This window comes from Tursiops truncatus, chromosome 2 (genome assembly GCF_011762595.2).
Source record: "Tursiops truncatus isolate mTurTru1 chromosome 2, mTurTru1.mat.Y, whole genome shotgun sequence".
NCBI classification, from domain to species: Eukaryota; Metazoa; Chordata; class Mammalia; order Artiodactyla; family Delphinidae; genus Tursiops; species Tursiops truncatus.
The window spans coordinates 159,047,513-159,062,417 of NC_047035.1; the positions used below are offsets into that span (position 1 = coordinate 159,047,513).

Consider the following 14,905-nt stretch of genomic DNA (forward strand, 5'->3'; position numbering starts at 1 on the left):
TACTCAGGGCTATAAAGAAAGGAGCTTTCAAGCTATGAAAAGACATAGAGAAAACCTAAAGGTGTACTACTAAGTAAAAGAAGACAGTCTGAAAAGGCTACATACTGTATTGTTCCAACTTTCTGACATTCTGGAAAAGGCAAAACTGTGGAGACATAAAAAGATCAGGGGTTGCCAGGGGAGGGGTGGTGGGAAGGGATGAATAGGCAGAGCATAGAGGATTTTTAGGGCAATGAAACCACTCTATATGGTACTGCAATGACGGATCCGTGTCTTTATATATTTGTCCAAACCCATAGAATATGCAACACCGAGAGTGAACGCTACTGTCAACTGTGGACTTAGGGTGATAATGATGTGTTAGTGTAGATCCATGAGCTGTAACAAATACCCCACTTGGATGGAGGATGTGGATAGTGGGGAAGGCCATGTCTGCATGGGGACAGGGTGTACATGGGATAGCGCTGTACCTGCCTCTCAATTTTGCTGTGAACTGAAAACTACTCTAAAAAATAAAGTCTTTTTTAAAAAGGTTGTAGGGACAGGGTCTAAGAAAATGAAGCAAAAGGAAAACCGTGAATGTCATAGAAGAAAGGAAATGTAACCATGATGCGCCACTTGAATTAGCAGTGGACAATATATGAATAATGTAAACACTAAAAAAAAAAAATCATTGAAAAGTTGTGCTAGAGCTCTATTGGGAGGAACTGGGAGTGGGAATTGGGATTGCAGTGTGTAAGAGAACTAATGCTTCACCAACCTTCAGAGGAAGTCAGCAGTGTTTTTTATTTTATTTTATTTTACTTTATTTACTTTACTTTGCTTTATTTTATTTTCTTCCAGTTCTGTTGAGATATAATTGACACATCACCGTATAAGTTTAAGGTGTACAGCATAATGATTGGACTCACATACATCGTGAAATGATCATCACAATAAGTTTAGTGAACACCCATTGTTTCATACAGATGCAAAAGTAGAGAAATAGAAAAAAACAGATGTTTAAAACTAATGAATCAGAAGATAGCAGTAAAAATGTATCATTCTGAAATATGTAAATACCAGAGCTATTGGCTAGATATGGATTACTATTAAATCCCTAGCTTTTGTTTTGTGTAATGAGTCATACTGATAATATTGATACATTTAAATAATATTGAGTCCAGTATTAAAAATCACTAAGTGAAAGAAAGTGAGTCGTGCAGAAATCATCAAGAGTATATCACAAACTGGGAATTATGATCAATCCGTTCTGACTATCTCAGGTTGAGTTAAAAAGAAATATCATAGAAAACAGCTAAAAGCCTTAAAAAGTGGGGTTTTTTTTGGAGGGGAAGGATTGGGTAGTCAGAGGAACAAGATGTGATGAAAAAGGAGATTCTTTTATTTTAAGCTTTTTCTTTAGCATTGTAACGTATAAACTATACATAGGCGAGTATTACTGTGAAAAAAATGTAATTTACAAAAGAATGATGTCTACCATTAATTCCAAACCAATATGGTCACACTTTTTGTGCTCTCTCATAATAATTCAGTTAAACCTAAATGAGAAGTTAAGTTGATTGACATTTCTGTCTCATTTATTTCCAGATAAATAATTTGTAATTTAGGTTGTGGTCAAATTGTGAATAGAAGAAAAGCCTAGAAAATTATTAACTAATAATTATGAAATTAATTTAGAGCATAAATAGAAGTAAAAACATTAATTACCAGTCAAGAAAAATATTCTAATGATCTTTAAAATGTTTAAAAATAATAGATGCAGACTCTTTATTTGGGCCCATCCAATGTTGTTTTTTTAGAAAATGAATAAATTTATGTTTCTGCTTTTATTCTAGGCATCAAAAGTGTTTCAGAGTTAGCCACTCATGAAACCTACAGGCACTATATCTCCTGTTAACATTATTTTCCACTTTAAGTCATTTCAGAAAAGCCATATAGAATGTAACCATTATTTAGAATTATGACATGAGTATTAAGCACTGCACTGCATTGGAATTTTTATCCTAAAAAAACCATAGCTTAGTTTTGTATAATATTTTGCAATTATGCTGTCATAAAAGACAGAGAATGCAAAAACAAAGAAAATGTTAGCCTTAAATTCTGTGTAATCATTTCATGATTAAAGAGTTAAAATAATGGTTCTATAATTAGTTTCTATACTTGTACGATAAAACCTCTGTAATGTGAAAAAGAACATGATAATTGTTTTATTTTGTCATCAAAAACCATCAGTTTTGGTAATTTAATTTCCATTGCTTTTTTATTTCAAATTTCCATAATATATTCCTGATTTTCACTCTTCTTTTAGTTCTTCAGGGTTTTCACCTATAATATTAAAATCCATTTGCTCTTTCTTCAGACACTGAATTGTATATTTTAGTTTAAAGCACAGACTTTAACTGTAGGTCACAACTGACTAACCTTTGTATCCCCAGTGGTTTTACTGAATGAATAGTATAATCCATAACCTTTCCTCAACTCTCTAACCCATTAGAATAACCTTACATGTCCTTGCCGTTTAATAGACAGTTCAAGAAAAATCACACGATTTATGAAAAGTAAGTGCACTTTGGGTATTAACCCCAAATTATAACTGCTTCTTCCATTGTGCAAAGAAAAATGACATATGGGGTTTCTTATAGGCAGTAACATTTTATTTTCAAGAGTGCATTTAAATTCATAGGTATACCTGGAAAACATTTTCTCTCCCATCATTTATTCGTTTAAAGCCACACAGAGTTGCCTGCTAGGAAGACTCGTGCCTGCAGAACTCTGCCTCTGTCCACGGCTCAGCCCCCATTTCTCACAGGGGCTTGTGGGAGTTCAATCTGGATTTCTCCACCATCCCTGGGGTCTTAGATTCTACCATTCACCCTCATAGTATTCAAAGACTGTTTAGAAAGGTTTATTAGAATACGATCTCTTTGATAGTTTTATATTGATAGTTTTTGAAAGCTTGCTAAATAATATTACTTTTGTGTCGAGTTTTACCGTATGCCTCCCTGGAAATGTGGCCTGAAGACTGATCAACCCTTCCTGGTAGAAACCAACTTGTACTATTTCTGTGAAATTTACTAGTTAGGAGGAGCCACCTCAGGCTCACAATGGAATATCTTTTTTCGTGTATTTATTGTTGAGTCCTGAAATCATGTATGTCTGTGCATGTGTGTGTTCTTTGTAGCTGGAGGAATTCCCCTCGAAAAAGTAAAGCTAAATTTTTCTCACTCCTGCCTGAGCCCAGTGACAGGCTAATAAGGAAGAATGATGATAGTAATAAAATGGGGTGAGGGGTACATTCCTGAGATTTTGCTGCTTAGGAAATGATAGCCCTGTTACCGAATGACCACAGAGGGACTTGGAGTGAGACCCCGTCCCAAGTCTTTCTGATGGAGAGAGATGACCCTCCCTATGACTCATCACATCAGAAGCAAGTGCCGTATTAACAGCTTTGGTGACCACCTTTTCAACCCAGAGAACATAGCTGTACATTTTTAATTTGTTATGATTTATAACACTGAAATTGGTGTGAAATGGACCACAAATCATGGGTGTCAGAATCTGAAAATGAATTTTATCAGCTGAGGAAAGTGAATGCCTCTGGGATTTGCATAAGTTTCTCATAATTCTTTTCATATTACAGATGATGAGTATAACTGAAAATAAACTGAAAATGACACTAAGTAGCTAATTTCACATGTACGCGTAAACATATATAAATATATGTAGCCATTTAGCCTCGCTTCAGACTTTCCCTATAGTTCAAGGTGATTTGTACCTACCCATAGAAATACTTGTCTAAAATCCTTATAGTAAATATTAAGACCATTCATTACATCTCACAAATATCCGGGATTATCTACAGAAAAATGCGAACGTTAAAACAAGGTATTCACCGACTTTATTTTTTCACTGTACAAACTTGGAAGAGAGAATTTATACCCATATAAAAATGCTAAGATTGAAGAAGGATCTATCCCCAAATTTCACATGTTGTAAATACCTTTCAGCATCACAAAAGAGCTGCCCTCGTTAGAAACTAACTTTGCATGCATAATTAATTTGAGCACCGCATTCCTCCTTCACAACCAGAAGAGAAATTGAATTCAGGTGTTTGGTGAACATACGGAGGATTTACTGAGAATTTATGACCTGTGGTTGGAGTGTAAAACCCCAAGATACTTGCTGATAAAACTTAATGAAGCTTGTGCAGAGGAGCTATTTTTATCTGTAGTTCGGTAATTGATACATTTCTTGGTTTAACCCTCCCACCCTTTCCCCCATTCCTCATAAATCTTCCAGTCTGAGAGGCAGAGCCATAGCAGAAAGCCAGTCTTCTTAGCCTGGTCCCGCTAATGCGGACCTAAGCTGAAGTTCAGCGTTGGCTTTGTCATGGCATTTTAGCCTGTTCCTTCCCTTTTAGTTTAGAAATGTATGCCTCTTCGCCTGCACAGGTGACAGGAGGCAAACCATGGGCCATGGGAAGAAGTGCTTCCACGTTCCTCTAAGAGAAGCAGAAGTTTTCAGAGGAGTGATACCACTTACTCTGCCTTAAGGAAGCAAAGATGAGGCACGGTGGAGCCCATTGTTAGAATGTAGGCAACAAATTCATTGCCATTTAGAGGCTTTTCTTTTCCCCCTAGAGGAAGCACACTCTGGGGGACAGGAACCCGCCACAAACACACCCTAGCACTCTCTCTCTGCTGCTCTGTGTGTCCCCGGGATTTCACAAAGAATGCTCCCGATTTGAGTGGCAGGAAAGAGAACACGTGACACGTGCTCCATTTTACCATACGGGGTGTAATGGGTTTAATGAGAAACCCGGGTTTGCTCACTAATTTACAGCAATTAAGAACTCAGTTCTGACATCTGTAGATTATAACTACTTGTCTGGCGATTACAAAATCAGGAATGTTTTATGGTATTGCTAATCAGTAGAGAAAAATATCTAAGTGAGACGAGCGGTGTTCACCTGCAGCCTCTGAATGGCATTGGTTCCTGGTCCCTGAGCTAGCATCCCTTCTTAGTTCAGTAACGTCACCACCACCCCCCCACCAACACTTTAGTCATCCCCGTTCAAGAACTTGTTTATGTCCACTTTATCACGCTGACAATCTGTCTATTTTGAAAGGATTACAACTCCGTACATCGATGCGTAACATCACAGTAAGACATTGCTTAATGATCTGAGACGCTTGTGGTCATTGCTGGCTGCCTGTTTCCAAAGCTATGTGACAGGTCTGGCCTACATATGTTTTCTCCAGTGTCACTTTTTGCCTGCTCCAGTTTGGTTGTCTGTTTTAAGTGACATCCAGGAAATAGTTGAATTTTGGACTTGCCACTGGTAGTAATAAAGGCACTAAAAGCTTTTCCGTTCCTCGGATGTAAGAATTCATCAAGCAAGGGAGGGAAATACGCTCTAATTTTTCTCCAATGAAAATGTTTCCAAAAATACGAGTAGTCTTGCAGGATAGGTTGTTCCCATACTGTGCTGGATCTTTAGTCTTTCCGTCTCTGTAAATACCAAGGAAATCAATAAAAAGATAACATTTCCCTTAAATAAGTCGACTAAAACCCAGAAACCTTGCACGAAGTTTGAGTTGTTAGCTAAAGACATCAGAGGTCAGCAGAACAGGATCTGAGTATAAACGAATGGAGTCTTGGAAGCTTTAACTTAACTATCGCCTTTCTAAGTGTGCTGGGATGCGAACCATAATGAGGTTTCAGCATCCTGACTGTGGCATCCCAGGATCCGGAGAGGATAGGTCTTTGAAGTGCCGGCAGGTGGAGGAGAAAAAGTTCCTTAAGCAGAGAGGCTGGTACTTTTCCCATCTGGTGCGCCCGTGGAACACCTGGGGGGAGGTGATAGAAATACATCAACAGGAAAAAGCTTCAAGTGTGCAGCTGCTTTATCTCCACGGTCTCAGGTATAATTTGGAAATCGGCTTTTGCATTTTTTTTAATTGGGAAGAAGAATAATGTCCTTTTGCATCCCCAGTAATTGGATGCCAAGTACAGGTATGAAATTCACTAGCATTTGGAGTAGAATTTTGTACTTAGGCCAGAAAGTAAATTGCTAAGGCTGAGAAGTATAGAGCAACAGTGAAGAGGCTGAAGGTATGAGCTGATACGGTTAACCAGAATCTTTACTGTGTCCCTGTTCTTTTGCAAATTGGGGATTGGAAGGACATCTGTTACAAACTGAATCCTTGGCAAAGTGACTAAAACCCGTTTTAACCAGGAATATCTCCTTGTGGGTTGTGTGTTGACCCAGATCCTAGCAGGTCACCAATTTCTGCCAGAAAGAGAAACTAGGATGAGTCCTTGAGTTTGGTTTTACCAAACCACCTGGTTGGTGGGGCTGTTCTCCCCACACTCGGGGAAAACATTGTTGCTTTGGCCTTAAGAGGGCTGATTTGCAGAGAGCATAGAACCAGAGTGGGGCGTTTTGGTGAAGTGATGGGGAGGTTGACAAAAGGAGTTACCCTAAGCCATTGGGTAGATTTCCGTGGGGTGTTCTTGGCTGTACGCTGGTGTCTAGTGGAAAGTGCACTCCATTGGTTTCACGTGTTAAAGTCTGGCGGTTACCATCTTTCAGTGACATCCTGTGCAATAGTATTTCCTTTGTGTAATTTTTCTAGGAGACCAGAACTTTGGAGTGATAAATCATATAAATGATAGTGGTAAAACTCATTCATCAAGTATGATTCCTCTCTTTTACTCTGCTCTTCTAACCAACAGGCTTTGCAACAGGCAATATTTATTAGGCTGCAACTGTGGACAAGGCATAGTTCTGTGAGCACTTCCAGGCTACTTGCTTTCATTTAATAGTGTACAACGCCCTCACATTGTTTAAGGTGACATGGTGGTGATAGGTGGTGTGTGTGTGTACGCTGAAGAGAGCAAGGTTTAGGGAGTTTAGGTGTTATCTTTTGTTGTCATCAGAGGGAGACCTGCCATACAATCACATCGCAAACCCCTGTTTGCATCATATCCACTAACATCGTACCGGCCAAATCAAGTCCCACAGCCAAGGCCATCATCAGTGGGTATCAGTTTTTGCTGCAGAGCAAGTTAACACAGACTTAGCTTCAAACAACACATGTTTATTGTATCCGTTTCTCTGGGTCTGGCGTCTGGCAACGGCTTAGCGGAACGCCCCTGCTCAAGGTCTCATCCTGGGGCAATCAAGGTGTCAGCCAGCCTGGGTTCTCACTTGGAGGCTGTGCTTAGGGAAGCCCCACTTCCCTGCTCCTGGAGTTGTTGGCATTATTCTGTTCTTTGAAGCTGTAGGATTCATGACAGCTCCCTTCTTCAAAGCCAGAAAGGGGAACGAAGGACTAGTAAGATGGACCCTGTGTTCTTATTTATTTTACTGGATAGAAGCAAGTCACAGGCCCTGCCCACACTCATGTGTTTGGGTTGCACAAAGGTTGGGATCCCAGAGGCAGGGATCATGGGACACCTGAAAGTCTGTCCGTCATAAATATTTGCTAACAATTTACCTGCCGCAGGGATGTGACGTACAAAATATATGATTGTAATGAAGGCCTAAACTTAAGGAAGAGAAACACACACCCGTCTAAGTACCAAACACTGTAAAACAGTATCTGGGTCAGAGGACAGGGAGTATTGAGGAATTGAAAGGAAAAGATGAACATGGGCTGCAGTAGTTAGGAAAGGCTTCAAGGAGGTGGAATTTGACTTCCTGGTAGAATTGGAAAGATGGAAAGAAAAAGAAAGGGTATTACAGAAAGAAAGATACGAGGAAATTTATCTCCTCTCTTCCTTGGAAGTGTCTCTTCTCTTGTACTAGAGTGTAGAATCATCTCCCCCTTCTGAGCCCATGGATACATCCCCTCCCTCTGTCTTCCTCCTCTCTTCGCTTTCCCTTTCTCCTTCCTTCTGTAGGAAGGAAAGTATGTACCAAGATGGTACCTCCTTGTTCAGAGCAATGAGGTTATTCTCCCTTCCATTGAATTCTGGGTCTTAAGGCTATGCCCTCTATTCCAGTTTTCTGGATTTCCCTTGCATAATTAAACATGCAAATGTTAAAGTATTTTTAGTCCATAAAGAATTCATCAGTCACATCACAAACACCTCTCTCTCAGCATATGATGGTCTGAAAAGATAGGTCAGAACTCAAGCCTGCAGGCCAGTGTGCCCAGTGTTAGATCAGGAGCAGAGGCAAGGCTGCATGGACAATGCCCAGTGGTCTTTTTTTTTAAATATTTGCTTCTTGGGCCTGTTACTAGGGGTCCACTAGCCTTATCTCGGTGCAGTGAAAGTAAATAACCTAGAAAAGCAACATATAAAATAGGCAGCATCTGTAGAATATGAAGTAGAGCTTACAAGCTAGCAGGCAACAGATATGTTTTTGTCTCACCTAGGATTGAAAAATTAAATAAGCCAATATTTAAAATTAGAAGGTAGGGGGCTTCCCTGGTGGCGCAGTGATTGAGAGTCCTCCTACCAATGCAGGGGACGCGGGTTCGTGCCCCGGTCCAGGAGGATCCCACATGCCGCGGAGCGGCTGGGCCCGTGAGCCATGGCCGCTGGGCCTGCACGTCCAGAGCCTGTGCTCCGCAGCGGGAGAGGCCACAACAGTGAGAGGCCCGCGTACCGCAAAAAAAAAAAAAAAAAAAAAAATTAGAAGGTAGGGTGGGGACTATAATTCTGACTTCTCTCAAAAAAAAAAGTTAGAAGGCAACATCAGACCCATATCCTTTCAGGGCAATGATCTACTGGAACCAAGTAGGGGCCTCCCTTTCTAGACCAAGCATATTTCTCCCAGTTGTCCAAGGACATACTTCGTGCTTCCAGCGCAGCGGGTCTCCTTCACTCTTTAGTTAATTGCCCTGCAGGCATTGGAATTTGTCCCAACTATGAAGCCTGCAGGCCTTGTTTTCAAAGTGTTGTCCGTAGAGCACTTGCAGTGCTTTCAAATGCATGCAGCTTCCTGGGCCCTGCACTAGCCGGGCTGACTCAGAATATCTCAAGATGAGTCTCGATCGGCATTTTTTGAAAAGCACTCTGGATGGTGAGATTCATACACAAGACGTGTCTAGTGGTGAGACCCGCCCGCGATTATGAAGTTTCTTTCCTCATTCAGTGCACCTGTGCAGCGCAGATGCGGGGCAGGCTCAGATGCTTATCTACAGATAGGATTGTGGCTGCAGTTAGCATGGATTGGTGCTTTCAGCTACTTTTGCTTGTGAAGCACATCGCAGGAGTCCAATCTGAAGGTTTTAAAACTTAGTACTCTGTGTGGTCTACCTCTGATAGGAAAGAGTACATTCCCACGGTAATTGGATGGGAAAGATTTAGGTTCCATCTAAGTCAGGGTTAGGTTGTACACGTGTGTTAGGGATCTCCATAGTGTATGATCCAATGTACGCTTTCTTGACCCTGTCAGAAAAAATCCCAGATCATTACGGGACCAAAATCCTCTTCATTTAGTTTAAAATACACACACACACACACACACACACACGAGTGTGTGCACGTGTATAAACACCAATGTGTAAGAAAGGCTAAATGCTAATGTTGGACATAAACCGTGTAGATTTTTTTTACCCAAAAAGCATCTCTGTCATTCCCATCCTCATCCCTCCTTTCTGTATACTCTTGGTAAATTATGATTTACTGACTCCTCATTAAGAGTTTTATTGTCTCATTCACCCATCTGATCAACTTAGGTGATATCTTTGTTATATTCCTCACCAAAAAAAAAATAATAATGAGCAACTTTAAGTTGGCAGTGAACCCAAGTATAAGCTGATTGGGGTCTGCAGGCATGCGTCACAAATGCTAATGAATATTTCAAATTTCCTTTGGCCTTCTTGGCAGAAGAGGTAACCAAGAGCTTTAGAAATCCAGATGCGAGTTATTGGCCCTTAGAGCCTGGCCTGAGAGGCAGAACTAAGCAGTTGCAGTGGTTCCATCTCTAGAAGCCAGGGTTTCACCTGCAGACTGCCAGCTGTTATTCCCCAAGGATTCTTGATAGGCTTCCAGTCTTTGGAAATCTCCATCCATCAGAAAACCACTGCAGCCTTCAACCCTCGGGTGCTTTGCTAGTCTTAGGCAGGTCAGTCTGCTTCCTCTAGAGCATAAGAAGAAAGGAAGCAAGGAAAAGGGAGTGAAACAGTGGTCTCGCCAGCTGCCCAGATTTGGAAATAAGGTCAGAAGTGACTTCCAGATCTTGTCTTGTCCTATGAAAAGCATGAAGGTCACCAGAACTTAAAATTAAGGACTTGAGTCCACTTCCCTTGTTGTGAGACTGAGAATGTAAATTGGTACAGCCACTATGGAGAAAAGTATGGAGGTTCCTTAAAAAACTAAAAATAGAATTACCATATGATCCAGCAATCCCACTCCTGGACATATATCTAGAGAAAAACATGGTTCAAAAGGATACATGCACCCCAGTGTTCATTGCAGCACTGTTTACAATAGGCAAGACATGGAAGCAGCTTAACTATCCATTGACAGATGAATGGATAGAGAAGATGTGGTACATATATACAATGGTATATTACTCAGCCATTAAAAAAGAATGAAATAATGCCATTTGCAGTAACATGGATGGACCTGGAGATTACCATACTAAGTGAAGTAAGACAGAGAAAGACAAATATCATATGATATCGCTTATATGTGGAATCTAAAAAAAATTTACTTCATGATGCAAAACCTTATTTACAAAACAGAAACAGACTTAGAGAATGAATTTACAGTTACCAAGGGGGAAAGATGGGGGGGAGGAATAGATTGGGAATTTTGGATTGACATGTACACACTGCTATATTTAAAATAGATAACCAGGGCTTCCCTGGTGGCGCAGTGGTTGAGAGTCCGCCTGCGATGCAGGGGACACGCGTTCGTGCCCTGGTCTGGGAAGATCCCACATGCCGTGGAGCGGCTGGGCCCGTGAGCCGTGGCCGCTGAGTCTGTGCGTCCGGAGCCTGTGCTCCACAATGGGAGAGGCCACAACAGTGAGAGGCCCGCGTACCGCAAAAAAAAAAAAAAAAAAAAAAAAATAGATAACCAACAAGGACCTACTGTATAGCACAGGCAACTCTGCTCAATATTCTGTAATAACCTAAATGGGAAAAGAATCTGAAAAAGAATAGATACAAGTATACGTATAACCAAATCACTTTTTTGGGAGACTGCGCATTCAGGTAATCACAAATAGTAAGAAGAGGTCCGTTTTCACCAATGGTTTGGACGTCATGGACCTAATAATTATGTGGTTAAAACTGTCTGTGCTACATGAAAATAATAGGGAAATATTTCTACTAAGACTTGTAAAATATTTCGCCAGGCAAGCCTCCTACAATCCCCCTATTAAAAGCTGTGAAGTATGCAGGGGACAAAAGAGTCACAGCTGGAAAGAGGGCAGTGAGGTGAATGAATGTTCACTTTCCTAGCCTTTGTCTTATGAATCTGTCCACGTACCTACACCATCACAGTTTCACATGGAGGGTGAGGAGTTCTGTGGATTGGGCGTTCCATCTGGAAAATGTATCTGCTGGGACAAGATAAGATGCTGTATATATGATTTAAAAACCAGTAGGAATAACACCCTACTAGGCTCAGGAGTGTGGAGGGGAAGTTTAAAGTGGTACCCACGTGTAGACGGAAGTGTCGTGTTGTCAACTAGCACATTTTACAGATTAACTTTCCATGTTCTCTGGCTGATCAGTCCCAAAGATCTATCAGAAGAGGAACAAAGGGAACACAAGTTTTCACTGACTGGGAAAATCATCAAATTGAATGTATCGACAGGATATTCCAGAAGCTCTCATGAAATTGATAGAAACATAAGGGTGATAGGAACCCACCGAGGAGATGAAGTGATGAAAGACAATCCCCTATTCTTAGAAGTTGTTCATGTTATGGTCCTGGATGTGATCATTTTCAATTTGAGATTTTCAAACCTTTGGAATTCTTGAAACTATGTGAAATTATACAAAGACGTGTTAGTTTGAGAATTTTATAGGCTCTCCTCTGACAGACTTTCTCTTTCCAGCCCATCTCTCACAAATGACATTACCCAGGGGGCTGTGCAGCCAAAAGAACTCAGATCCACTCTGAGTCATCAGGGCAACAGGTCTTCAATGAAGGGACCCATCCTCCTATTGGCTGACAGCTTCCCATTCTGCCAGCAGCTTGGAGGGGTATATGTGATAAATATAAGACTTGGTTCTTGTCCTCAGGAAGTCTGAAGTTTTGTTGGAAAACTATATACCTAATGTGCTTGAATAGCTGTCCGGATTGGATGTAATTTTGTGCTTAGGGAATGGAATCCACCAAAAGTGCTGTGAGATTTAAGATTGATTTTGGTTATATCTATTACTCTTGCAAAATACTGTTTTAAATATGTATGTAATTTAATAGGGGAGGGGCTTTGATGTCTGCTGTGTGTTTTACTAAATGAAACAACAGGGTATAGTGAGATGAGGCTGGGTTAGTGGCCAGAAAATTCTGGATTCCAGTCTCACATTCCCCACTGGCTAGAGAAAGACTGGAGACTTCAAACAAGTTACTTATCTTCTCTGAATGGCAGTTTCTACCTTTGTGTGTGTGTGTGTGTGTGTGTGTGTGTGTGTGTGTGTGTGTGTGTGTGTGTGTGTGAAATACTACCTTCTGCACCTATCTTATAAGCTTTCTGTGAGGATAAAACAGAATTCAAAGCTATAAAAAAGAAGGCAAAATTATTATGAACTCATTGGTTCAATCAAACTACCACCTGAGGTTATTTTTAAAATGCTTTTCATGTATACTGTGAGTGTTGGATTTTGTGTATAGACGTGGGAAAACTCATAAACAAGAGCTTCATATAATGGTATTATGAAAGTAATACGGCACGTTTGTGAGTCCATATTGTATGGTGTTGTCTCACTTGATTGTTACAACTATGATATTTAGAGCAAAAAGGATTCTTATGTGCACTTACTATATATAAAGAAGCCGCAGCCCAGAGACGTTCAGTACTTTACTTTAAGAAGGTGGAGGAGCTAGGACTGGACCCTGGTATTTCCGACTTTTCATGCAATGTCCTTTCCAAAAAATTTTTGCTGCCAACACCTTGCCAGATTCCCGAGAGGAAATGAGGCTTTTCAAGAGCTGCGTAAAAAAGGAATGTCTAGGGCTCCCCTGGTGGCGCAGTGGTTGGGAGTCCGCCTGCCGATGCAGGGGACACGGGTTCGTGCCCCGGTCCAGGAAGATCCCACATGCCGCGGAGCGGCTGGGTCCGTGAGCCATGGCTGCTGAGCCTGCGCGTCCGGAGCCTGTGCTCTGCAACGGGAGAGGCCACAACAGTGAGAGGCCCACGTAACACACACACACACAAAAAAAGGAATGTCTAAAAATACCACTTGCCCTCTTGAATATCTGTCTAAAATCACCTCAGTAAGTCTCAATCATGAGAACAAAATGCAAACGTATTTCAAATGCCTAGATATTGTCTTAAAATTTCACTTCCTCTCAAACAGCACCATTTCACAGCAAGCTGCCATTTTTTCCTAGCAACTTCCATCCACAGATTGTATTTCTGAAGGGTGTTCACTGTTGCCCGTTTTGTCTTTTAGCAACAGATCAACTCCTAGCAACCATGATCGGATACAGCGTCTCCGGCAAGAATTTCAGCAAGCAAAGCAGGATGAAGATGTGGAAGATCGGCGACGTACCTATAGCTTTGAACAGCCCTGGGTGAGTGTTTGGTGTCTTGGCACAGTCGTAGGAAGTCCTGCAACTTCCCTGCAGTAAAAGCCTCGAAGCTGTGACCTCAGACCTTTATGAAACGAGACAAGATGGAGCCAGATTCCTTTGACCTTTAGCATATTGACCTTTTCCTCATTTCCATCTGGGTTTCATCACTGCTAATTTCATTTTATATCTTGTTGCACCATCTGTCCATTGCAGAATAGGTTTCATTTGCCTGATGACAAGACAGAGCAGAAGTATTCTGACTCTCAACTATGCATTTTTTAAAGTTTAGTTCAGTATTTTTCTATATGCATTTTTCTGAGAGTCAGAGCCTGAATAGATCAGTTCAACACGTCTATGGTGTATCTGCTCTACGCAAAGTACAGTATTTAGTGATTCTTGATTCTCCCCCATCTCCTGTGTGCATTTGTTGAGCCCCTGCCAGGTCTCTGCCTCTAGCCCATCTCCAGTCGTCCCTCCCATCGCCGCCAGAGGGACCCTTCTACGGCAGCGCTCTGAATGGCTTCTCGATGCCCCCAAGATAAATCCAGATTCCACAGTGTGGCGGGCTAATTAATCCTCCCAATCCAGCCCCAGACTTGGGCTCTAATCTTGTGTTTTGCCATAGAGATGATGTCACTTCTGGGAATGGGAGGCATTGGAGCAGATTTGGGGGTTCATTATGATGGGAATTGTGAAGGCTTTCCTTGGAAACCTGAGAGAGTCAACTAGAGATGAGTAAATAAGCTGCCTGAGGCAGGAAAATCTAACTGAGGGTATTAGTAAGTCCAGTCAACATGACAGTGTGACCATAGCCAATAATGGTTTGAGGACAGGGAATAGAAAAATAATTTTAAAAAAATTAATTGACTAACTTATTTATTTTTGGCTGCATTGGGTCTTCGTTGCTGCGTGCGGGCTTTCTCTAGTTGCGGCGAGCGGGGGCTACTCTTCGTTGCGGTGCGCGGGCTTCTCATTGCGGTGGCTTCTCTTGTTGCAGAACACGGGCTCTAGGCGCGCAGGCTTCAGTAGTTGTAGCATGCAGGCTCAGTAGTTGTGGCTCACCAAATTAGTTGCTCTGGGCATGTGGGATCTTCCCAGACCAGGGCTTGAACCTGTGTCCCCTGCATTGGCAGGCAGATTCTTAACCACTGCGCCACCAAGGGAAGTCCCAGAAAATAATTTTTTTTAA

General features: G+C 41.5%; 1 protein-coding gene across 16 annotated transcripts in view; it reads left to right on the forward strand.

Moving 5' to 3' along the window:
• The window catches only part of PARD3 (par-3 family cell polarity regulator), a 676,268-nt gene that overhangs the window by 608,269 nt on the left and 53,094 nt on the right, over positions 1–14,905 (forward strand). For all 16 annotated transcript variants that reach the window (XM_033852393.2, XM_073801602.1, XM_033852392.2 and 13 more), the window contains one exon: positions 13,596–13,716. In XM_033852393.2, coding sequence (XP_033708284.1) covers positions 13,596–13,716 — 121 coding nt within the window. The remainder of the gene's footprint in view (positions 1–13,595; positions 13,717–14,905) is intronic.